Raw genomic sequence first — 26,226 nt, forward strand, 5'->3', positions numbered from 1 at the left:
GGAAATGATCTTTTCTAGTGGATGTGTTCAACTTCCTGTAATCAATGCAAACTCTCCAACCAGTGACAGTTCGTGTAGGAACTAGCTCATTCTTCTCATTCTTCACAACGGTGATTCCGGACTTCTTTGGAACAACTTGCACAGGGCTTACCCACTTAGAATCTGAAATTGGGTAGATGATTCCTACATCGAGTAGCTTTAAAACTTCAGCTCTAACCACCTCTTTCATGTTGGGATTTAGCCTCCTTTGGGCATCACGAGATGGTTTGCTGTCTTCTTCCATTAAAATCCGGTGCATGCACATGCTTGGACTAATTCCTTTGATGTCTGCTATGGTCCACCCAATGGCTGTTTTATGCTCTTTTAGAACTTTAATTAAGCTCTCTTCTTCATGTGAGGAGAGACCTGCAGCAATTATAACAGGGAGAGTTTCGTTAGCACCCAAATATGTATATTTAAGATTATTGGGAAGAGGTTTAAGTTCTAGCTTTGGTGGGATGACAATGGATGGCTCCAATTTCGTGGATGATGGTCCAAGAGGCTCGATTGGTGGCCTAAAGGATGGTGGGTATGGCGGAAACACTTCTAAGGCAGCCACCACTTCTTGGAACTCCGGTTCACAAAGATCTTCCTCTTCTTGTGTTAAGACAGCTTCTAGAGCATCATTAGACTTTCTCTGCAAAATTTTGGAAGAAACCTCATGATCCACAACATCAATTGAAAAGCAAGAATCAAGAGAGATAGAAGGTTGAGATAGAGCATTAAGCATTTTAAATTCAACAGTTTCACCCAAAACAGTCATGGAGAGAGTGCTATCTTTCACTTTGATGATTGTGTCTGCAGTGGCCATGAATGGCTTGCCTAGGAGAATGGGATCAACACGATCTCCATTTGGATTGTCTTCCATGTCCATCACTACAAAATCAGCAGGGAGAATTAGTGTATTAACTTGAACTAGAATATCTTCTACAATACCTTTTGGATATTTTATAGAATGATCAGCTAGTTCAAGTCGCATTGAAGTCTTCTTCATCCCTTCTAAGCCAAGCTCTTGATAAACTGAATATGGCAAAACATTGATGCTTGCTCCCAAGTCCAACATGGCTCTTCCAACCTTCTTGCCTCCAATGTTAATGGGAATGTCAAAGCTGCCAGGATCATCTAGTTTTGGTGGAAGCTTCCTTTGCAATACAGCACTTACATTCTGGTCGAGCTTTACTCCTTCATTTGGAGCGAAATTGAGTTTGTGAGTTTTCAAGTCCTTGATGAATTTTCCATATGCAGGAATCTGTTCAATAAGATCAAGCAAAGGCAAATTGATATTAACTTTACTCAAAATATCATAAATCTCTTTAAAAGCCTTATCTTGCTTTGCTTTCTTAAGACGGCCTGGAAATGGAATCTATGGAACATATGGAGCGGGTGGCACGTATCTATCTTCTTGAAGATGTGGTGGCACAAATTTGTCATCCCTTTTATGCAATTGGAATTGATCGGATTTCTGAGAATCTGATTTGGCCTTAGGAGCAGATTGAGAAGTTTTGAGTTGTTCTCCTTCCGTGGCCATGGTCTCCTCCTCTTCATTTTCTACAATCACAACATCATTTGAAAGATTAGAATCATCTTTATTATCAATGATCTTACCTGATCTGAGCACATGAATGGCCTTGGCTTCTGGGTTCTTTGGATTGATCTCAGTTTGGCTTGGCCATTTCCCAGGCACTCTTTGAGTTATTTCAGCAGCTATTTGGCCTAATTGGACTTCCAATTTGGAGATGGCAGCTTGTGTAGTTTGCTGAAAATTGGATTGGTTGATTGCCATCTGCTTCACTATATCTTCCAATGATGATGATGATTGTTGTGGCCTTTGGAATGAAGGGGGATTTGCTTGATTCTGGGTATTTCTCCATGAAAAGTTTGGATGATTCCTCCAACCTGGATTATAACTTTGAGAGTATGGATCATTTCTTGGACCTTGGTTGTAGGAATTTACCAACTTAGCTTGCTCTTGCACAAATTCTGGATATCCAGCCCCAAGTGGACAAGCTGTGGTAGCATGGTCATGAGATTCACAAATGCTACACACTTCCTTCGGAGGGCTTCTTGAGTTTAATGCAAGAAGAGCATCTAGCTTTTGTTCCAGTTTTGAAATCTGCACACTAGAAGCATCATTAGAACCACTAATAACACGTTTACCTCTTGTACCCGTATGTTGGGTCTCCATTGCTATCTCCTCAAAGAGTTCGTACGTTTCTTCTGGAGTTTTGGTTTTAAAAGAACCACCTGCAAAATTGGTGACTATATTATGACTAGAAGGGGTTAGTCCTTTATAAAACATACGCATTTGAAGCTTCAATGGAATCCCATGATGAGGACATTGGTTGAGCAACCCATTGAATTTCTCCCATGCTTCACAAAACGATTCATCATCTTGCTGTGCAAATAACAAGATCTTGTCCCTAAGCATGTCGGTCTTTTGCGTGGAGAAGTATTTTTCCAGGAACTTCTTTTGAATGGCAGACCATGTAGTGAGTGAACCAGGCTTCAAAGAATTCAACCAATACTTCGCCTTATCCTTTAAAGTGTATGGAAACACTCTCATTCGAAGTTGATCTTCTGTCACACCTGTCAAGGGAAAAGAACTCACAACATTAAAAATATCCTTTATATGAGTCAATGGATCTTCATTAGGTAAACCATAAAAGGAAGGCAGCATATTAAGATGAGAAGATTTAAGCTCATAATTTCGAGCTACAGTGGGCAGCAAAATGCTTGAAGGAGATGCTGGAATTGTTGGGATATCAAGTTCTCCCATGAACTCAATGGCAGCCATCATTTCTTCTTCTTCTTGGTCTGAACTTGCTTCCGAATTTGAAAGTGAAGAACCGGGAAGTTCAGTGTGGAGAGCAAGACTTGTAAATGTAGCAAGAGCTTGCTCTTTTGCAGTTGGCAACTCCCTTTCTAGACGATTCTGAATTTCAGAGGTCACTCGTCTGGGTTGCAATGATGGTCCTGCGTTCAAAGATCTAGAACGTTGGAACGAAGACCTCACTTGTTCAAGTAATGGATTTTTAGACATAAACTACCTGAAACAGAAAATTAGATTAATTAGAAACACTAAAAAGAATAGGGTAACCTTGGGCACATAACCAGGGAAGAACTTTCGTTCAGTCCCCGGCAACGGCGCCAAAATTTGTTGTTAATATTATGTTAACTCGCAATTGTACGGGGCAATTAGTAGTATAGCAAGACAAGTACGAGGTCGTACCCACGAAGACTGAGAAGTTAAAACTAGTTATGTACTTAGATTACCAAATTCAAGAAAGTAGGAGGTTATGTCTAAAACAGAATTTAAAACAAGAGTGGTTGTGATTGTTGAACAAAAGAAGCAAAATGAAATTGCAAACAAAAACAAGTAAACAAATGTAACAAATAGTGGTTTTAAGAGTTGGAAAACAGATTTTGAGACTAGGGCATTCGAATCACCATAACAATTCAATTCTGGGTTATAAAGATTCAAGTAACAAGTCTAATTCAGATTCAAAGATTGATTCTAGCTAAAGTATGATTAGGCCATGGTGTTTGGTCCTAACCTTGTGTTCCTAATTCCCTAATTTGATCATTTGTTGTCTAACCTAAAATTAAGCATTAGGAACCCATTAAGCATAGAAGAACATTTTAAACAACCAAGTATGTATCTAATCCCTGTTGTCGAATGTCCATACATACTCTTCCTATTCATAGTTCAATTCGAATTAAAGCATGGTGTATACTCTTAATTCAAACCAAGATAGTTAACAAACAAGTTCTAATGGTGATCAATCATTCAAACAAGCATGTTAACTTATAAGCATAATGAATAAGAACATGAATCATGAATCAAACTTGAAACTCCAAACTTATAAACCCAGAATATTCATGTTAGGTTACATCGAAGCCCTAGTTATGGATTTAGCTACTCATAATGGAAAAGAGACTTGAACAGAAATGAGAAAACATAATGAATACAATAAGAGTAGAAAAACCCTTTTTCTGAAGTTCTTGTGGTGTCCAAGGCTTCTCCAAGTGCTTCTCCACTTCTAATGCTTCTCCAAGAGCTTCCCCACTTCTAGAAAGATGTATGAAGGATATGGAGGTGATTTGGGATGAGTTTGAGTGAGTGGTGATGGCTAAGGAAGATGAAATTCGTAGGGAAATGGAAGAGAGGTTTGCTGGAGTTGTTTTGGTGATTGTTGGAGTGTTTGGGATTTTGAGAGTGTTTGAGGATGGTTGGAGTGAATTGTGGGGGTTGTGAATCTCAGGATTTGTTGTGTCTTGAATGTGGAATGGATGTGGTATTAATAGGGAGAGGGGAGTGACAAATCTGAATTCAATATGGCTAATGCATACAACACTTGCATTATAAAAGATGAATTGGTTGATGCACTTCACTAATGCATACAACACTTGCATTATAAAATCTGAATTGGTTGATGCACTTCACCAATAGATCCCACCAGCAGCCCTAGCTCATCTTCATGTCACCATGACCAAGCTTCCAACCAGAAATGATAGCTCATACCTAGCTCACCATGACCAAGCATCCAACCAGCACATGCTGAGGTCAGCATAACCAGCAACTTCAAGGGCTTACAACTTGGGCTTCTCTTAATCAAATTAGGACTTTAAGCACTCGAAATTGAAGTTCAGAATGTCTTCTTTCCAGCCATATGTCATTTGGGCCAATCCAAGGTCGGAGGAGGAAGTTAAGGCCAAAACAAATTGCTAACTCATTTTGCGCGCTGATAAAATCCATCCTGAGCATGGCTCTGTGTTTGCTAGTTAACAGACTCCATATTTATCCAATAGGGCTGAATTTTGGATATGTTATAGTACACACCCATTGGAACAACTTTCATGAAGAATGCTGCCTCATCCGAGCTGTGTAGGTTGCTGAAACAAAGCTTGCAATATGACCTACGGAACTGGACTGGCAGGGGGCTGTAGCCAAAATGAGTTTGTCTTTTAAGCTCTTCTTCCATTCATCCAAATTAGGCCTTAACATGCTTGAATTGCATGAATTATGCTCTCTTGCTCTATTGGCCTACAAAACACACAAAGGGAGGGAAATAACTTAGAATTATAGGAACTAAGCAAAAGAAGTAAGTAAATTGGGCATGTATATGTATGAAATTATGAGCTTAACACAATGCCATCAGTGTTTGGATTGTCTTCAAGTGCGGTTATGGTGAGATGAGAGACATACACATTGTTGCAATTGCTGATAGCAATGTGGCTCTTGCGCTGTTTAGATGTGTAAGTCCGCTTAGTTTAAGATTATCGCATCCATGGAAGTGCAGAGCCTGCGATAACATTCAAATTAGTAAACCCAATTTCAGTATAAAAAAATATACACTAAATTAAATTAAATTGAAAAAGAAAAATAATTCATACATCTGGTGGTTTGCAATTCTTCTTATTCATCTGGAGGAGTTTGCATGATAATGTGTCTTATTGGTTGGGGACCATGGTCGTCAATTTCTCCTGGACCATCAACCAAGAGATTGCCCAGATTCAAAAATTGGAGCCAATCCGATGATTCACACCCATTCCATGCATCCAATGTTTTGGGTGCCATCAGTTTGCCCAAGATATGCTCACCACATCCAACAGGAAAGGAGAAAAAGAACAATTTAATCAGTTTTTCAATAAGTAAGAAAAATCATATTGTTGAAATAAGTGTTTTCAGCTCATCAAAAAAAAAAAAACAAACAAACAAACAAGTGTTTTCAAAGGCGTGGGTAGGTGCGCGTTCGGTTGTTTAGCTTGTTGCACGCTTAGGGTGCTGTCAGTGGTGAGGCGCAGGAAGTCGCTATGAAGCGCCACTTTGTTGCAAGGTGAGGCGTTGTGTGCGGCGAGGTGAGGTGCTGCGTGCTGCGTTGCGTGGGGAAGAAGAAGACTTGCGTGCTATTTTGTTTTAGGAGCTTCACTAATATACCCAAAATATGGGCTGAAATTATTTTTAAAAAAAACCCACATGGAATGCACTTTAGAAACACACCCAAAACTCATTTACTACATAAGAAATTGGTGTTGAAGTTCCTATAAATTATGTGACTGCCATTGATCAACTTAAAAGAAGCCCAACACAAAAAACTTAAAAAGCACCTAAAACAAGCCCATCCCAATTTTATATATAAAAAAACCCAAACAATTCATTAACACGTCATGTTGATTAATGACTGTAATGTTCTACACCTTTACTATCATGTTGATTAATGGTTGTAATGTTCCAGTCTAGGGTAATAACACTGCTAGTTTACTGTCATGTTGATTAATGACTGTAATGTTCTAGTCTGACATCCTATTTCTAATGCATGTCTACCATTGTAATGTTCGAGTCTAGGGTAATAACACTGCTAGTTTCCTATGACATCTTATTTCTAATGCATGTCTACCCTTGTAATGCTCCAGTCTAGGGTAATAACACTGCTAGTTTCCTATGACATCCTATTTATAATGCATGTCTACACCTGTAATGTTCCAATCTAGGGTAATAACATTGCTAGTTTACTGTCATGTTGATTAATGGTTGTAGTGTTCTAGTCTAGGGTAATAACACTGCTAGTTTACTGTCATGTTGATTAATGACTATAATGTTCCAGTCTAGGGTAATAACACTGCTAGTTTCATATGACATCCTATTTCTAATGCATGTCTACCCCTTGTAATGTTCCAGTCTAGGGTAATAACACTGCTAGTTTCCTATGACATCCTATTTCTAATGCATGTCTACCCCTGTAATGTTCCAGTTTAGGGTAATAACACTGCTAGTTCCCTATGACCAGGGGTGGCCCTGGGGTGGTGCAAGTGGCGCCACCACACAGAGCCCCCCAAAAAAAAAAATTTATTTATATTATATATATATATTTTTTTTAATATTATAGGAATTGTATAAATAGTATAGCGTGCTGAACATTTGCACAAGACTGTGTCTGGTGGGGTTGGTTGGAGCGCATATCCATTTAACAAAAGTGCCAGACTTTGAATCTTGCTGAAGTTGATCTATTTGCATGTTTTTATATTATTTTTGCATTATAACTACAAACTTTACATCATTATGAAAAACAGAAAGCCTTTAAAGCTATTGGTTCTTTACAGAGAAGGTTTCAACAATATCAAGAGTATGAGAATATTTTTGGGTTTTTGTTTACTTCAGAGAAGTTAACTTCATTGGATGATTGCGATTTGAAGAATTGTTGTAGTCATCTGGAAAGCATTTTGAAAAATGACAGGTTTTCTGATGTCGATGGGGAGGATTTATTTGTTGAGTTGAAAGTTTTACGAGAGCTTTTACTAAAAGAAAATATCACAGCTATTGCAATATTAAATTTCTTGAAAAGATTAAATTGTTTTCCAAATGCATTAATTGCATATAGAATCCTATTGACTATTCCTGTTACTGTTGCATCTGTAGAAAGAGGTTTTTCAAAATTAAAATTGTTAAAATCATACTTGCGATCGACTATGTCACAAGAAAGATTAAACGGACTAACTTTGATTTCAATTGAAAGTGAACTTCTAGAAAAACTTGATTATGAACATTTGATTGATGATTTCTCTTCTAAAAATTCAAGAAGATCAATTTTCAGATATTGGTATTGTACTGGCTGTGTTTTTTTTTCTTTTGGGGAAAAAGCTCTCGTAATAGTTTTAATTCTTCAAATAAAGACAACAAATACAATGTGAATGATTTTTGGATAGTCAGGTATGTTTTTGTTGTTGCTTTTGTGTTTAATGATCTAATTTGTTAATGACATTTGTGTGCAACTACTCTTTAATTTGTGATTGCCAATTTTTTTTTTCCTATTAAACACAGATTGCTTATTGGAGGCAACAAGAGACCTTATAAGGGCACAAGGAGCTTATTTTTGTACCAAACATTTAACTTTATCAAATGGAAACATTTAAATTTTTATGAATTTGATTTCTAATTGTCATTACATATTTATTGATGGTGACTTTTAGTTATAAAAAATAGTTTATGACATTAAGTTATAGCAAATTTTTATTTATAGTATTTTCGTATTAGATTATGCGAGGCCCCAATTTAAGTTTCGCATAGGGCCCTCAAAATCTCAGGGACGGCCCTGCCTATGACATCTTATTTCTAATGCATGTCTACCCCTATAATGTTCCAGTCTTCCTATAATGTTCCAGTCTTGGGTAATAACATTGCTAGTTTACTATCATGTTGATTAATGGTTGTAGTGTTCCAGTTTAGGGTAATAACTGCTAGTTTACTGTCATGTTGATTAATGGCTGTAATGTTTCAATCTAGGGTAATAACACTGCTAGTTTCATATGACATCCTATTTCTAATGCATATCTACCCCCTATAATGTTCCAATCTAGGGTAATAACATTGCTAGTTTCCTATGACATCCTATTTTTAATGCATATCTACCCCTATAATGTTCCAATCTAGGGTAATAACACTGCTAGTTTCCTATGACATCATATTTCTAATGCATGTCTACCCCTGTAATGTTCCAGTATAGGGTAATAACACTGTTAGTTTACAGTCATGTTGATTAATGTTTGTCATGTTGCTATTTCTAATACATGCCCACCAAAGAAAAGATGAAAAAAGAACAAACCAGACCAACTCAAAACAAGCCGAGCCTAGATTGTTAATACCATTATGTCATAGAAGTACATTGTTAATACTATTATGTCATATAAGTACGTTGTTAGTACTCTGTCATAGAAGTACATTGTTAAACAAAAATGAGATCCATAACTAAAATAGTAACACAAGATAAATCGATCATCAAATCTTCAAATACATTCTGAAAATCAACTAAAATCAGAAGAGAAACACATAATTGAAGGAAAAGATCAAAAATCTCAAGTCCAAACCAAACGACGACGACGACAACAATGATGATAATGCCGACGACGATGAGGAGTAAAGCTCGAAGATGAGGAGTAGAGCTAAGAGCATATGATCGAGGTTCATTCGAGGTTCCGAAACAATCCGGAAAAAAAAAATATGAATAGAAGCACGATTTTAGAACAAGAAATCAAAGGTGAAATATTGAAAATTGTAGATCAAAGATCAAGAATATAGTTGGACCTGAGACTGAGCTTCAATGGAAGCTCCTCTTGCTCAAACACTGATAAAACACCAGCGAGAAAGGAGAAAATGAATATGATTTGATTTTTTGGCAGATTTGGTTTTTTGGCAAATCTAGTTTTTCTCTCTCAAATCCATAGTACAAGGTCAATATAGGTATTTTACACACACAAATAAACTAAAAAATAGCTATGAAATTGAAAAAATCGACAGCTGTCGATTTTTGTGTTTGTGTGTGTGTGTGTGTGTGTGTGTGTGTGTGTGTGTGTGTGTGTGTGTATAGTTTTTAAATGGTATAGGGTTTCTTTATAAGACTATGTCTAAGATTGGGTATATAACTAAATTTGTATTTTGTTTTTAGGTTTTTGTTAATAAAACGTTGGCATTTTAGGTTTTTTGAATGACCACGTGTGCTTTTTGTTTTTAACGACATCATTGATGTATTGGTTGAAATTTGAAACACATCATTGATGAAATGCAACACCTACTCATCTTTTAAAAGGAACGTCGCGTTTGGCACCAAAATATTTTTCTTTAAAAACAAAAGATTAATAATGTTTGTACCATATCTGACCCTCCGCTCACACTGTGACACGTGGAATGGTAAGCTCTCCCAAGCGCCTAGCCAATCGGCATCAGCTACCAATGACTTCGAGCCAGGCCTACAATCGGTACGGGTTGACGATTCTGCGGAACAAACCTCAAAGGCCCCGCCCTAAATATCCAAAGACTCGTGTCAACCTCGGAGGACCCTCCCACGAGTCCCACATCGAAATTAAGTACTAAGAGCATACTAAATGCCCTCTATAAATAGGCTCATTTACTACAACACAAGGGGTAAGACTTTTCAGCTTGACTTTTATACTAAATACATTGTCAGTAGCAAAAGCTCTTAGAAAGAAACTTACTTCGGCATCGGAGGGTCTTAGGCTGGTCCCACACCGGTGTCATTGACCTCACGAGCCTCGGCTTCCTTTGATTCAGGATCGGCATCCCAGGACGGGAAGAACCTGTATCGAACACTCAATCGATCCTTGATCGTCCACATCACCTGTAAGTTGCACCTATCTCTATCTGTTCAATTTTAGTGCCAACAAATAACATAAATGATGTATTATTACATTTGATATATTATTATGCTTTCAATAAGAATTAAGAGTACAATTTAATGTAATAAATTTTTTTAATTAACATAATTTCATGTTCGAAAGGCTTCAAGGCTTACGCCTCGCCTTGCACGACTAAAAACGCATCAATTGAAATCAGACAAAAATAATTTGAATGGTTTTGTTACCTGATCATGAACACTATTTGAGTTGCAAGGACCTTCAAACTTGATGGGCTGCAATAAGAAAGTTTTTGTCTCTGGTATAACAAGCGTTGGTACGCCGTTAGCTTTATCAGATGCTCCACATAACTTTTCCCATGCTTTTACAAAAGCCTATATTTGCAAAGTGAACCAATCTTAAGTGATTGCTCCTTTTAGCTTAAGATAATGGAAAATAAAGAAATAAAATAAAACAAGAAAAATAAAAACGTTCTCTTCCTTATTGGATAACATGATGACATGTTCATGTTGTTGCATTATCCATCCAAACTATTGATAAGAAGAACATGTATTTTATGTGAATATGTGGTTTAAATACAAAGTTTGACAACATAAACACGTCGAGCTATCTAACAAGCAAACATTACTTGAAAGAACTAAATGCATGTATTACCCTGGAATCATTAGTTTTTCCGTCTTCAACAACACCATATTTAAGAACATCGAATGTTATTTGGTTATGTCCAAAACCAATCAACTGAGATGAAGCAATGTAGAATATCAAAAGTGTAACTAGTATTTTCTTCATATTATTTACATAACAATGAAGAAGAAACCAAAAGAATGGCAAAGTAGCTAAAGTTCTCGGGCACTAGAACAGAAGGATCTGTTAATAAGGTTCCTTAAAGATATAGCACCCGACATCTCCTTAAGACTTGTCACAATTCACTCTTGTTTACATTGTGAAAGTAGATTCCTCATCATCAGCAATTATTGTATCTTTGTCAATATATATGTTGTAATTCAATACTGGAAATCCATAAATGAGAATTAGTTTTCACATGGTATCAGAGCATAACTTCCAATGGCATCCTCTGGAAATCTCTCGTCTATATCTATGAGCTCTCTCTTAATCCCAAACATCTCTACTCTTGTCTCTGTCAAGCTTTCTGAAACAAACTATTTGTTATGGGAAAGTCAGATTAAGTCATTCCTCATTGGCCAAGATTACTGGAAATTTCTTGATGGCTCTTATCCTTGCCCATCTCCCTTTCTCACCACCACAGTTACTCCCTCTAAAGATACCCTCTCTGAATCTTCTCCGACCACCACCACCACACCTAATCCACAGTATACTCAATAGTAGCAGACTGATCAAACTCTTGTTAGTCTTCTTCGTGCGACTTTCACTGAACTCGTTCTCTCTCAAGTCGTTGGCCTGTCCACCTCTTGCCAGATTTGGGACTGCCTTCGCCAAAACAACCAATCCTATAATTATACCAGCTCAAGCCTATTAGGCCATGCACTATCAGTTCGCCACTCAAATCCACAATGTTGGAATTATAGGCAAAATGGCCATATCTCAACCTGCTTCCCCACTTGCTCTTATGAAGAAGATCTCTCTTGCTTCTTTGTTGGTATACACATGGCTTCTCCTTCAGACACAAATTGGAATTTGGACAGCAGTGCCACTCATCATATGACAAGTGATGCCCGCTCTATGCCTCCGCATTCTACTCCCAGGCATAATGACCAAGTCATTATTGATAATGGTGAATCTTTGCTTATAACACACTCTGGTAACGTATCCTTTTCTTCTGGTTCCTTTGTTTTTCTTCTTTCTGATGTTATTTTTGTTCCCTCCTTGCGTAAACAATTATTATATATCGCCAAATTCACTTGTGATAATCTTGTTAGCCTTACTTTCTTTCCTTGGGGTTTTGCTATTTGTGATTTAAAAACTGATAATGTTCTCTTATAGGGTCCATGTGAAGATGGTCTATATCCTATCCCACCGGTCCTTGCCTCCACAATTTTCACCGGCTCCAAATTTGCTCTTGCCTATTTGTTTGCTTCGTCATCACTTTGGCATCGTCTTTTAGGTTATCCGTCTAATCACGTGCTTCGCATGTTGGCATCCTTTTAATTTCTCTTGTAATAATTTTTGTAATCATTGTGCATTGGCCAAGTCCACTCGTCTTTCCTTTTCCTCTTATGAACATTGTTATAGTGCCTATGTGTCTAGCTTCTGTTACTATGTGTTATTTACTAATGATTTTTACCCATTACTCATGGATCTTCCCTATGTTGCATAAATCCAAAGTTTTTACTCTTTTTCAAAACTTTGTTGCATTTATTGAAACCCAATTTTTTCTCTCTATTCAACAGTTTCAGAGTGACGGAGGAGGAGAATTTAATACTACTCTATTTTGTCAATTTTGTGCTAAAAAAGGTATTCATCACCGTTTTTCTTACCCTCATTACCCCCCCCCCCCCCCCAACAGAATGGCCTTGTAGAACGCAAGCATCGTTATAAATCTGAAATGGGTCGCACTCTACTTTTCACAGCCAATCTTCCTAACTATTTATGGGCTGAAACTTTATGTATAGCCATGTATCTGATCAACCGTTTTCCTACCTCGATACTCTAATGGATTTCCTTTTACCAAAAAAAATTTCGCAAAATTCCTGATTATTTAGTCCTCCACACTTCGGGTGTTTATATTATCCTTTTTTGGGTGATTATACTACAAACAAGCTTCAACCTCGTTTTCTTGCTTATGTTTTTCTTGGTTACAGTGATCACCATCATGGTTATTAGTGCCTTCACCCTTCTACATGCTGAGTTTACATTTCCCGACATGTTAAATTTAATGAAGTTGAGTTCCCATATTCCGATCATGTCCTTCATGGTTCATCTGCTCATTCAAACATGGCTTTCATTCCGCTGCAGAATCTTAGGCTTACTCATGAGCCCTTTCTTGAGATTCCTTCAGGTGCAACATCGAACTCTGATCCAGGTGCTGAGTCCCAACATGACATACATGCACCCTCATTGGCCCTTCAACCAAGCGGGCCCTCCATTTATGCAGAACCAGAGTCCTCTCCCTCCACCAATCCTCCTGCCATTGATGCTCATGTTCCATCATCTGTTGAGCCCGTCGCCCCTATCAACACCATTTAGACTCGTTCTAAATATGGTATTTTCAAGCCCAAGATACGAAATTATTTTGCTACTAAGCACTTGCTTCCTCTTGCCTTCACAGCTATGTTGGACTGATATGGAACCTACGTGCTACACTCAAACCTCTCGATCTCCTCATTGGCAACAAGCTATGGTTGAAGAGTTTAATTCCCCTATTAAGCAGGCACTTGGACTTTGGTTCCACCTCCACCCCAAGTCAACACAGTTGGATGTAAATAGGTTTTCAAAATCAAACGTCATTCTGATGGTCGTATTGATCATTATAAAGCACATCTAGTCGCTAAGGGTTATCATCAACAAGCAGGACTTGATTATTCTAACACCTTTAGCCCTATTGTGAAACCGCCTTTAGCCCTATTGTGAAACCGACTACCGTTTGCATTATTCTCAGTCTCGTTGTTTCTCTTGGTTGGCCACTACGTCAATTGGATGTTAAAAATGTCTTTCTTCATGATGCTCTCTCTGAGGAAGTCTATATGTCTCAACCACCCGGCTTTATTGATCCCTCTCGCCCTCACCATATATATTGACTTCATAAAGCAATCTATGGTTTAAAACAAGCACTTCGTGCCTAGTTCCAACGGTGTAGTTCCTTTCTCCTAGCCTATGGTTTTTCCTAGAGCAGATCTGATGCATGCCTCTTCATTTTTCATGCTAAGAAGCACACCATATTTCTAATGTTATATGTGGATGACATTGTTCTCATTGGTAGCTATCCATCTCATCTATAGTCCTTTATTCACACATTGGGTACAAAATTTGAGATGAAAGATCTTGGTAGGCTACATTACTTTCTGGGTGTTGAGGTTGCATATGGCTCTCGTGCTTTTCATCTTAATTAGACAAAGTACACCCTTGATATCCTGCAGCGTGCTAATATGCTTGATTGCAAACCATGTTTTACTCTCGTTGCTTCCAAGATAGGTCTTTCTCGTGACATTGGCCCACCTCTTTCTGACCCCTCTATTTATTGTCAGTTCATTGGTGCTCTTCAGTATTTGACCCTCATGCGACCGGATATTTCCTTTGCAGTTCAGTTTGTCTCTCGATTCATGGCGGGTCCTCGCTCCCCTCACATAGACGCTATCAAACGTATCTTACGCTATCTCTAAGGGATGTTGGTTTTGGTCTTCCACTTCGTCATGCACCCCTCTCCTCTCCGCTCCATGTCTACTCTAATGTTGACTGGGCTGGTTGCCTTGATACTCGATGTTCCACTACGGGCTATTGTGTTTTCTTCGGTCCCAATCTGATTTCCTAGAGTGCAAAGAAACAACGTATTGTGTCCCGTTCAAGTACCAAGGCTGAATATCACACTTTTGCCTATGCATGTGCAGACTCTATTTGGATTCAAAGGTTACTTCGTGAATTACGGTTTCCTTTCCATCTTCCCGTCTTCTTTTACTATGACAATTTGAGTACAACTTACATGGCGGTGAATCCCTTTTGTCATGCTCGCACTAAACATATTGTCTTGGATTACACTTTGTTCGAGAGCGCATTGCCTCTGACAGTCATCGCGTTCAGTTTTTACCTTTCATTGATCAACTTGCTGATGTCTTCACAAAGGGTTTATCCAAGGATCAGTTACGTATCTTGTCCAACAAACTTGTCTCATCACCCGAGTCAAGTTTGCGAGGGAGTGTTAATAAGGTTCCCTAAAGTACAACACCTGACAACTTATCCTTAAGACCAGCCACAATTCACTCGTGTTTACATTGTAAAAGTGGATTCCTCATCATTAGCAATTATTGCATCTTTACGTTGTAATTCAATACTGGAAATCCATAAATGAGAATTAGTTTCCACAAGATCCTAATAGCAATAGCTATATGTGATAGTAGAGCGTAACTTATATAATATTCCCATAAACTTTCCTTTTTAATTTTGGGTTCAATTAGGAAATTAGCTTTCCTTTTATGAATTATAGAGCTTCTAAATATTATAGCATGGAAATAGGTTGTGGCAGCAAAACCTTATAGCTGAAGGCTATGTAGTAGCACAGACACTCCATCAGGCCGAAGTGTGGGGGTGTCAGACACGCCTTGGACATGCGTTAGACACAAGTCAACAGTCAATACACGTTTTGAACATGGTCAAGACACTTTTGGACACAGTCAATTGAAGTCAAGACCCGGCAGGGACCATTTAAAAATTATAAAACACAAACTGGGGTCAAAACATAATTATTGAAAATTATGTAGACATATTTGAAATATTTTTAAAAAGTGGGCTAAAATTGTAAACAATGTTTTTTTAAAATATGTTTTTTTTTCTTTGTTCCTTCATGGCAGAGCTAATATTTTTGGTTGACTAAGGATATTGATAGCAATTTGATTGTGAGAGAAGCATCTTTTTGAGTGGGTAATTCATTCACTTTGTTTCTTTTTGTTTTTTATTTATTTTTATTTATGCAAACTCGATTCTTATTTTATGAAGTGGGAAATCGTTTTTCTTATTTTGAAGATGATAGATCATATACGAAAAATTTGTGAAATTTGGTTTTTGATGAATTATGAATATGTGTGAATAAATATGTGTATTATTCTTTATTTTGTTTTGGGAAAGATGAATAATGCTAAGTTAACTCAAATGAGTATGAATTTGTTTTATTGTATTATGACATTGAAGTATTGAGTATAGTTTTTAAAATATATATATATATATATACTATTATAATTTTATTAGAATTTATTATTATTTTAATTATCGTGTCCTAACCATGTTTGTATCCTAATTTTTTGAGATTTTCCGTGTCACCGTGTCTCGTTTTCATGTTCCCATATCCGTGTCCGTGCAACATAAGCTGAAGGATTTAAATATGTATATGTGTTAGCAACAAATAGAAAAAGAGGCCACTGACATATCAGGACATATTGGAGCTCATGAAGTTAGAAAGGGACTTGGGTCTTGGCTGGAGAGAGAAGAGGGAATTTTTTTTGGATAGGCTATAATGAGGAGTTTAGAGTTATGAGCTTATTTGAGAGATTCAATTTCACCATCAACGAATGTGAGAAAATCAATAGACTTAAACATTTTAAATGGTTTGATCCGGGCTCCAACCCTACCTAGACAGGGCTGGGCCCTTGCCTTCAAACGCAAACAAGAACAACCAACTTACGAAACACACAAAATAACTTTTCTTCATGAATAGCAACTTCTTTTAAGGTTATCATATCAAGCTGATAGACACCGTACAAATCACTTCGTATTTTTTCGACCCTGAAAAAAAATTTCACTTTGTATTTTCACTCCCCGTCATTGCAACCTGACCTTTATTCTTGGATTGGCGAGCCGCATAGGTACATATGTTTCAAAATTTTACAACTCAAATAACAAATCAAAGCATAGACGAGCAAAATTTTACAACATTTCTCCACCACACGTACAAAACATTGGGAAGTAGGCCTTCTTTCAACCTACAAGATAATAATGACGTGTGCGTTAGTGTTTGTGCATTCCATGTTCCCACAGTTAGCACCTACGTATAACATATCATATCACATTTAGTTAATCGGTTCGTAGGACTTTTATATGATGCGTCTGGCATTACGCTAAATGAACCAAATGTGAGAAAACTTTCACATATGCAACTGCAGTTTTATCTACAATCAATGAGTGTCTCAAGGGGATACACGATAAGTTGATAACTAAGTATTTGTGATGAAAGAAATGAGCCTACCTGTAGTTTGAGAAATACTAGAACCTATCCCTCTGCTCCTCCTTTATCACAACATATACTTATCTCTTGAAAACAAATTCTGGGGGCTATCTCACTTCGTTAGATATCTTTATGTAATCCAAGAGCCTTTTTAGAGCCTTTCCACTGTCAATAGCTTCTCTGGCTCTATCTAGGGCCACATATATGTCTTCTGCACCATCACATCCAAGTAAGTGATCAACCATTCCAGCATTTAAGACTATTCTATCATAAGCTGGTCCCTTGTTACCACGAAGTGCTGTTAAGCCCAACTCTATATTCTTCGAGACCTAAACTTGCAGAAAATGTAATTATTTGTCATAAAACCCTGGATTGTTAAAAATGAGGGAAAGGAGAGGGACGGGGGATCAAGGAACTGTACCGATCTATCAGTTCTTGGAGTGTCAGTGGGTTCAAAACCGTAGTCTCTGGCATTAACCTCTAGACTAAAACTCTCGCGTGAAACCCCTGCAAACCAACTTTTAGGCTTCAGTTTCAATGGTAGGAACTTGATGCATGAACCTCAACATCTGAGCAGCAACATGAATACTTAAAAAGCTTAAAACTGGAAATTACAACCATTTGAAAAAATGAACAGAACATAAGATGACTTAAAGAACAAACCATCAACTTCACAAGCAGATGCCATGCTCAGTGAGCGGAATCCTGAACAGTAGTTTACAGGAATTCCTTTTGATGAATTTACTGATCGTAATCTCGTTGTCATCGAGAGGGCTCCTTCCTCACCCTTCAATAACAGTAAAGTCAAGATTAGTTTATGTGAATAACTCAGTTGATATAGAAATTCTGAACTTATTTATGTGAATGTTCCTTACTTCTTAACTATATCTATGATTTCAAATAGCAGATTATCATTGAGTTTTGTGATTAAAAACAGGAGTTGTGATTAGCATTGCAAAATAGTCATCATTCACTCATCCCTTTCTTATTTTTTACATTGGAGAGGAGTGTACGATGACTATTTTGGAGTGCCTACAGCTGCCTAAGAAAATAACAAATTTTCATATGTGAATGTTCATACACTTCTTGCATAATTGGCAAAGTTCCAACCTTCACAACCAAGCCAGAATTAACACCTCTTCTTTTCATAAGCATTAAGACCAGCTCCTCATAACCTTCATGATAAAATCCAGTGACAATTGCTTCCTTCCCACGGGCCTGTTGAGAAAATAATACATATTTCACTATGTAAAGTGCAGCAGAAATTTTCATGTTAATGCTGGGAACTTGTCACTTTAATCAACGCAGAATATGGCATGTACACATTATGTCACTATGGTATATTGTTGTTGCCAACTAATGTTTAAGAAATTAAAGTACATAAATCAATTGTATGGAAGTCAAGTATTGAGATAGTAGATGCATCCTAGACTTCTCTGCATTGAAATGCCAGTCAAGGATTTCTTCAACATTTTCTTAAGAATAGCACGGATAAAAAATTACTAAAACATTTATAGAGCAAAGAATGATGTGACAGACCTTCACAAATTGCTGAACCTTTTCGGTTGTTGCCAGTGGGGGGCGTTTCTTAATATGCTCTCTCAACTTAACTAATGAATACCTGCACAAATCATAGAATTCTTGTTATCAGCTTCATCCCAATTAGAGTACTTACTAACCAGAAGATGCCAAATGGCTAGAGATTCACACAGAGAAGGGCAGGCTTCACGTTGGCTTATATAGGCAAAACCAATTTCGTCATCCTGAAATAACAAATCAAAGAATTTAACCACAACCCAAAAGACATTAAAAAGAAATGAAAATGGGTAAGCAAAGCAAGAAATCTGTTTATGAGAACCACAGATACCTCAAGAAGCATTTTTGCCTGCAATGGGGTTAAGCTTGTATTTGCCCCCATAAACTTAAGCATTTGTTCTTCAGTAACACCTCCCTAGAAAACAGAAACATTAGTACTCGAGCCTTATTATTTTCCATTATCTAGTCAATGAGTTCAGCAGAGCTGAAAGCTCACCTTGGGTGGCATCCATTCCACGCCATGAAGCAAGGAGGATTCCGCATAGCAGGATCGAACTGCAGCAACAAACAATGTGCTCCTAAAGAAACGTGTGTTTCCATCATAAGGTTCGCCATAATGAGTGAGAGACTTAACATCAGCAATTGGAGTGGCACCTAAATACACCAACAGTTCATCCTCCGAAAAATAAAGGAAAAACTAATCGAGATAATAATAAGACTAGAGCTTACCAAGTTCATCATCAAATGCAAGGCAGTAAGCTTTCAACTCGCGGTCAGTTTCTCTGTTCATACGCTGGCCTATCAACAATGCCGAAAGCAATGCTTCACTTACACCTGTGGACGTCCCATCCTCCATTGATTTCAATGGAAGAACATCTCGCAGAACACCTTGAACTTCTTCAAATCCAAGGTGGCCCCCGGCCAAGACCTCCCGGAGGACACCGACCAATCTCATCTCCCTCGTGCCGTTACCGACGAATTGGGGCCCAATTGAGCTTCCCGTGCCCATTAACGAGCCTTCCGGGTCCGCTATGAACACCACGTCCGCCGGAAGAGCTCGAACCAGAAGCGGCCAGAACTGGTTCATTGCGCGACTCTCGCCTTCGCTCCATTGCGTCCCTTCCGGAAAAGCATTTGCGCGAATTGCCATTGCCGCGAAAAATGCTCCGAGCTGTGATTTCGACACCTGCTCTTCATCTATCAGCTCTCCCTTGACTGATCTGTATATCGTGTCGAGAACCTTGAAGGCCTGGTCTTCTCCCAGAGGTCTGGTCTGGGTGGGGCCGGTGCAAACCCTAGCCTGAGCGTCCAGCACCGTCTGGTTCGGCTTCGGAAGATTAGAGCTCCGATACGACGAAGAAACCGTCGGATTTCGGATATCGGTCTCTGAAATCCCTGATTGATCGATCCTGACCGAGTCCAATGTGGCTCTGGTGGTCAAGGCTAGTCTTCTTCCGTTGGAAAGGTGGCCGTTGTTTGCAGGGAGCTTGAGGAATGCTTGGGTATGAGAGTGAGGGGGGTTTCGAGGTTTGGCGGTGGAAATGGAAGATATGGAGGTGAAAGCGGAAGGTTCTGGATTGAGAAGAGCTTTCATGGTTGATTTTTGGCAGCTGTGTTTTCTTCTTCTTCTGCAGCTGCTGCTTACTTGGGGAAGGTCGCAAAACTGGCGATAGCATTGATGTTTCCAATGCACCCCAAATCCTTTTGTTTATTTATTAGTTTTCTCAACGTTCAAAGCTTACCCTTTAAGCTGACAAAAATAGAAGCCGCTTTTTCAAAAATAAAAAATAAAGATGACTAGATATTTTAAAGACTATAAATAGGTATACCTTTATAATGCTAGGGAGACAATTTATTTGTATTTTGTACCATATTTATATATATGGTACATAAATATGATATAAATAAATGGTATCCCTAGCATTATTCTTATAAAAATAAACGCACTTTAACATGACATTTTATATAAAAAAAACCATCTTTCAAGTCTAATACTTTCATGATATATTTTTAAGGGAAAAAATTGTAACACACATAACAAAGCTAATTGAGAGGTTTTTTTTCTCTATTTATGCTCTATCATGTTAAAATGAGTCTATTTATAAAAATTATTACTTTATATACAAAAGATAAGATAAAACTAAATAAAACAAACAGATGAAAATAGAGTAACGATGTGATGTTAGTTAAAATGTGATTGTTTAGAAATAGAGTATTCATGATTTTCTGAAGTTTCACTGTTTTAGCATCTTCTTTTTAATATATTGAAATATAGATATATAGATGTAATAACGAAAATTGTGTGATTTTATCAAATAAAAATAATCATCACAAAAAAAAAGGGTGTCCTATATAACCATAAATTAAAAGAATTAAAAAGTGCAGTTGGTTAATGTCTTGTTCTCTCTTTAAGCGGAGGACAACTATAAATAAAGAGATGCATATTTTCTTTTGAAAATAGGTGAATGAAAATTTAAAAACACATTGTGCATGTGATTTCTTAGTTAATGAGAATGACTTCATATGTGAGTTAGTTAATGTAAGGAATCAAGAGAAAACCCTAGCTCCCTCTCTCTAAAAAAAACACTCTACATCCATTTTCACTTTGAAGGGGAAGAATTCATTGTTCTTCCTCCCCTCTCCCTCTTTCTCCGTTCTCCTATTTTCCTCAATTTTCAGACACAGAAGGTTTTCTCCATTTGTGTTCGTTTTGTAAAGATTTTCCTCCACTCATCACAGGTGGATGCATCTCGGCATCGGATCTCCATTTGTGTTTCAGTGTCGAATCTCTACCACCATCCTTTTTGCAGTTTCTTTATGTCCGGAAAAACTCGTAGAGACTTTTTGGGTTTTCTGTGTAGTTTTCACCTTTTTTTGTGTGAGTTTTTCACCTCTCCTTTGTGAGAGTTTTATTTATATTGTTATGACTTGGTTTTTTTAAGCTTTATATAGTTTTGGTTATTCTGAGTTTGCTCCGTTAGTTGTGATGCCTATGTCAGAGTTTCTTCGATCATCTGTGATCCTTAGTGAAGGAGTCCTAGATTGTTTTAATTTTGATGTTAGATCGCTACATTATTGTAATGACCCTTTGTGGCTAGTGGCTTTTTTGGCTAAATTATGAATGCAATCCTAGAATTTTTCAAAACAAAAATGTAAAGAATTAAGTAATTTTTGTACCAATGAACCTAATAAGAACCTACTATCTATCCAAATCATGTATCGATGTTGTACCCGACCTTAATTACGTAGTATAATATTTTAATATTTGGGTTTGGTTGTTTCGCTAAAAGCCCTTGTACCACCTTACTCTTTAGGATTTTCTCGAGCCTAGCTTCAGCTAGTTGGTTGCTTGAGTCACCTCTCTTTGAATATGTAAATGAGTCCCATTGAACCGAGAAATTATACAATAGTACGGTAGTACCACGTGGCAATTGACATGTGGTATTACGTTCCAGTGAGCTTGCAACACGTGGATGGTAATAAATCTCTCCGTGACGATGTTTGCCTTCTCCAATCCTCTGTTTCTTTGCTATTCTTCCTAGAGACTGAACTCAAATTTGAAGGCGCCGACTTTGACCCCAAAAAAAAGCTTGAAGTTGCGTACCAGAAAAGGGAAGAAGAAGAAGAAGAAGAAAATGCAAATTAAAAATCTGTGTTCTGTGTAAAGCTCCGATGCAAAACAACGGAGTTACATGATGCAAAAAGCCAAGATTATTTCTTTTAGCGGTTGATTTATTTGAAGCAAACTCTCACTGAAAATTGCCAAAATTTATGAATTTTTTTATATTCTCTCCAAGAGAAGGTGTTTTTCAACCCATAATTTTTATTTTATTTTAGAAATCAACCATGATCAACCCATGATCTTTGATGGGTCTTTGTTGAATAATGAATTTGCCTGAAATGATGGTGTGATAGACCACCAAAGATTGTGGGTAATGGATTTGTTGGGCAAAGTTCTTCAATTTCTTCATAGATCTCTAATTAATGGGCCTCTTGGAAATTTTGTTATTCTCTCTCTCATAATCTTTGACAGGTAATGGGTGCTCTAAACTTGATATGCACAAGTGATGTGTTCATGGGTAAACTGCCGACTGAAATTTGGAGTAGTGTTGAGTTTTCAGAAAACGGGATCTGAGGGCAGAAATAGAGAAGGAGGAGACGGAGGTTTTGGAGAAACAAACGTCGTTAGAGAGAAATTTATTACATCCACATGTCGCAAGTTCAGTGGAACGTAGTACCACGTGTCAATTGCCACATGGTACTACCGTACTATTGTATAATTTCTCCATTGAACCAACTGCCTTTGCCAATTGGATTAATTGATTAGTTGACAATCACAGTGGGACCATGGACGTCTAAAAGGTTCGCGGGACCCAGTACACAAGCAAATACAGACCAGTGTGTGTACATATACAATACAAACAAATGGCGACCCAGTACGAACAAATGGCAGGCACTCTTTCTTTCTTAACAAGGAAACGCAGAGAGAATAAGACGGTGAAAATGGCTTTGAGCGACGCTAGAGAGCGGTGGGAGGTCCATTTCTCTCGCTTCTTCGGCTACCCTCCTATCAGCTCCACGTGCCCCGATCTCGTCCCTCTGCCTACCAGGGTCAGAAATCGACGGCCAACTGGCAACTGGGTCTCCTCCTCCCTCCCAGCTCTTCTCCAGCTTGTTCACGACCACTCCATCTCCGAAGTCCTCCTCACTGTGTGTTTCAGTGGCAAGGTTCTGGTGAGTCCACCTTGTCTCGCTTATACCTTCTCGTCTTGTTCATTTTCAGCTGTAGATTCCGTTTGGTTGCTGAGAAAACCAAGGAAAATCGGAGCCGGATAAGTAGGAATTCAAATCCAAGTAACTCATGCTTGATTTTTTTCATTTTGATATTTCAAATGCTTGAACACAAGTTGTCCGAATAAAATGTACTAATTTTCATGATTTTTCCCAATCTAGATACTAATATAACTTAGAGGCCTTTTTTCTGTGGCTCGCTCAATATGTTATTTCTTTTGTTCAGTGGCATATTTTATTTGATAAATCTTTGAGTGATTATGATTGAACATGTTTCAGGAGGAGCACCATGTTTCCAAGCTACAGTTTGTCTGGCCTCAGGTCTCATGCAACCCTGGATTTCCTGCCAGGGGTACCAGAGCCGTGTTTATCAGCTACAGAGATTGTGTGGGCGAGGCAAGCTGCTCAATGCTTTTTTTTTTCTTTTTTTGTGGAATTTATTTATATATAATAACTGAACTTCATGTGTGATGGGCATTCTCTGTCATTTGGTGCTAAAAACTCACAATGTCTTGTTTGCAGGTCCAGAAATTTGCTTTGCGATTTTTGTCAGCTGATGAGGCACAGAGATTCATGAATTCCTTGAAGGTGAAGCCATTACTTCAAATAGTGTACAGTGTGTTATTTGAATATAGATTTCATAAAGAAAAAGGGAAAAATGTACAATGTTCATTGCCATGCTACCATCACCGACGACTTAATCCTTTGTCTTGCAATGGTGAGTGGTGTAAAGATTGGTTTGTTTTTTCAGGAGATCTTCAACATAGGGAGAGATATTGAACCTCTCAATACTGACTGGGGATCTGAAATTTCAGCACAGTCTGAGTTCATGTCTTCTAATATACCCCTCAGCCGGTAAAAACAAAACTAGCTATCTCCTAAAATTCTTCATTTTTCCCCTTGCAGGGGATATATGCTAAACATGTTGAGGAGAATCTGTAATAGGGTTTTGCTGTGTTTTCAGGTTTTCCACAGACTTGAATATCATGCCTCCATCTCAGACTTGTACTACTCAAATATCACCAAGCTTGAATAATGAAGCTAAGCCATACTCGCATACTCAGGAAGTGACAAATATTCATAACTTCCAGAGAAACTTTCCAGCCTTTCCTCCAGGTTTCACCTCATTGCTGAGCGACTGTCACCCTGCTGTTGAACAAGGTAAATTCTTTTATACATAGATTTATTTTCTGCCAGTTGAACAAGATAGATTGTTTGCCTCAGCAGTAAACAGGAAAGTTTATTCTGATCCCATGTGAAGAACCATTTTTCATGATTGAATGATGTAGGGGAAGCAAAATCAACTGTATCAGAGGCAGTCAATCTCAACTCCCAAATCTTGCCTCCTAGTTTCACCTCATGGCTTAGCAACTCTCACCCTGTTGTAGAACAAGGTAGATTCGACGCCTTAGCAGTAAACACTTCTGATTCCATGTAACGAACCATTTTCCTTGATTGAATGATGTAGTGGCAGCACAATCAACTGTATCGCAGGAAGTAGTATCACAAGAAGTCAATCTCATATCCCAACTTGCGGTATCTTTTCTATTGCTTTTAACTTGTTGGTCTTAGAGAATGTTCTTGGTCAGTAAAATAATGTAATGTTTATTGCAATGCCTTTGTAAACAGACTATTTGCATATAAGAGTTATTGATGTTTTGCAAAACTACTGATGTATTAACATACAAGTTTGTTATGTTGCAGAGATATGGGAGAGATGCTTCCTTCCAAGGTAGGTTCTATTTTTACTTCTTCTTTTTTCCTGGTCAATCCTTTTAAGGTAAGCTATGTTCTGCAAATTAAATCTTGTTGCAAACTTGTTATGCCTGATGTGCCATATCTGTCTTTATTACTTCCTCAATGGCAAAAAACTTTGTTCATCGTGTTATTAAAAATACATATTCTGCTTTTTGTCACTTAAGTAGGAGCTTGATGGTTCCTACCTGTAGATTGTCACTTTAGTTTGATGTGTCTACATACACAATAACAATCTGAACACCACCAGATTCAGAAGCTGCTATTATTGTCACTTTAGTTTGATGTGTCTACATACACAATAACAATCTGAACACCACCAGATTCAGAAGCTGCTAATATCTGAAATTGATTAAGCACTACTATCTTTGGATAAAAGGTCTTTTCCATATATCTTATTACCTGAAATGCTAATTTGTTTCTGATTCTTTATTCTGCCCTGTTATCTCCAGATATGTTGACTAAAATGGAGAGAGTTATCCATGAAATGGGGGGTGATTTGACACTGTAGTTTTTCATGGCCCTGTATCATCTAAATCAGTTAGCATTCTTCTCTGGTTCTTCCTGACTTTGTTCCCCATTTCTCTGATTTTCGAATGTATCGAACAGTATTCAAGTTTCTTATAATAGGGTTTTATAGCTAAGTGAAATCCTACAATAGCTCTGTCTCTGAAATTTTGTCCATAAAGCTTTGTCATTTTATTGTTTCAATATAATGCAAACCTTTTGCAGGTCCTCCGGGATATGCTTTAACCAATTTTATTTCATCTCTTTTCTTTTAATGATATGATTTGTATTCACTTTGTAATAGTTTTTTGCTTATTGAAATATCATATATGAGGTGGATTTGTGATGCTATTGTTTATTTGTCTTAAATTTAATCTTAAACTTCAATTTTTATTATTCATTATTTTTTTTGTTTAGTTAGTAATGCATCATGCTTGTACATGTCAAACAAATACCTTGGTAATAAAAGACTTATAACAACCACTCAAGGAGACTCAACTTCTCAACCACAAAACACCATATGAATGCAATACTTACCTTCACAAAGATGAATCAATAGCGGAGTGAAGCGAATTTAAGGATCCAATTCAAGCCGCCAAACTTAT

The 26,226-nt window shown here is 37.7% G+C and overlaps 3 protein-coding genes and 1 non-coding gene across 4 annotated transcripts; 2 read left to right on the forward strand and 2 right to left on the reverse strand.

The window, feature by feature from the left end:
* Positions 1-2,360: 2,360 nt before the first annotated feature.
* Positions 2,361-2,467, forward strand: LOC148297801 (small nucleolar RNA R71). Its single transcript, XR_015833237.1, has one exon. It is a non-coding gene; the product is annotated as a small nucleolar RNA R71 (small nucleolar RNA).
* Positions 2,468-10,043: 7,576 nt separating this feature from the next.
* LOC148297802 (polygalacturonase-like) lies at positions 10,044-10,974 on the reverse strand. Its single transcript, XM_088248374.1, has 3 exons — positions 10,840-10,974; positions 10,413-10,559; positions 10,044-10,169 (listed from the first exon to the last, which is right to left on the reverse strand). The coding sequence occupies exons 1-3, from the start codon at positions 10,972-10,974 to the stop codon at positions 10,044-10,046; spliced, it is 408 nt and encodes a 135-aa protein (XP_088104500.1).
* Positions 10,975-16,488: 5,514 nt separating this feature from the next.
* Positions 16,489-20,284, reverse strand: LOC110773593 (anthranilate phosphoribosyltransferase). The gene is made up of 10 exons (XM_021978117.2): positions 19,298-20,284; positions 19,065-19,222; positions 18,900-18,983; positions 18,743-18,795; positions 18,572-18,653; positions 18,143-18,250; positions 17,696-17,819; positions 17,454-17,539; positions 17,054-17,361; positions 16,489-16,790 (listed from the first exon to the last, which is right to left on the reverse strand). The coding sequence occupies exons 1-9, from the start codon at positions 20,160-20,162 to the stop codon at positions 17,140-17,142; spliced, it is 1,782 nt and encodes a 593-aa protein (XP_021833809.1). The 5' UTR covers positions 20,163-20,284; the 3' UTR covers positions 16,489-16,790; positions 17,054-17,139.
* A 2,694-nt stretch (positions 20,285-22,978) lies between these two features.
* On the forward strand, positions 22,979-25,888 carry LOC110773588 (protein POOR HOMOLOGOUS SYNAPSIS 1-like). Its single transcript, XM_021978111.2, has 9 exons — positions 22,979-23,302; positions 23,639-23,755; positions 23,882-23,947; positions 24,111-24,214; positions 24,324-24,520; positions 24,649-24,753; positions 24,828-24,895; positions 25,064-25,091; positions 25,567-25,888. Exons 1-9 carry the CDS (start codon positions 22,994-22,996, stop codon positions 25,623-25,625), a joined length of 1,053 nt encoding a protein of 350 aa, XP_021833803.1. The 5' UTR covers positions 22,979-22,993; the 3' UTR covers positions 25,626-25,888.
* Positions 25,889-26,226: the final 338 nt, after the last annotated feature.

Source organism: Prunus avium, chromosome 1 (genome assembly GCF_965620075.1).
Source record: "Prunus avium chromosome 1, drPruAviu1.hap1.1, whole genome shotgun sequence".
NCBI classification, from domain to species: Eukaryota; Viridiplantae; Streptophyta; class Magnoliopsida; order Rosales; family Rosaceae; genus Prunus; species Prunus avium.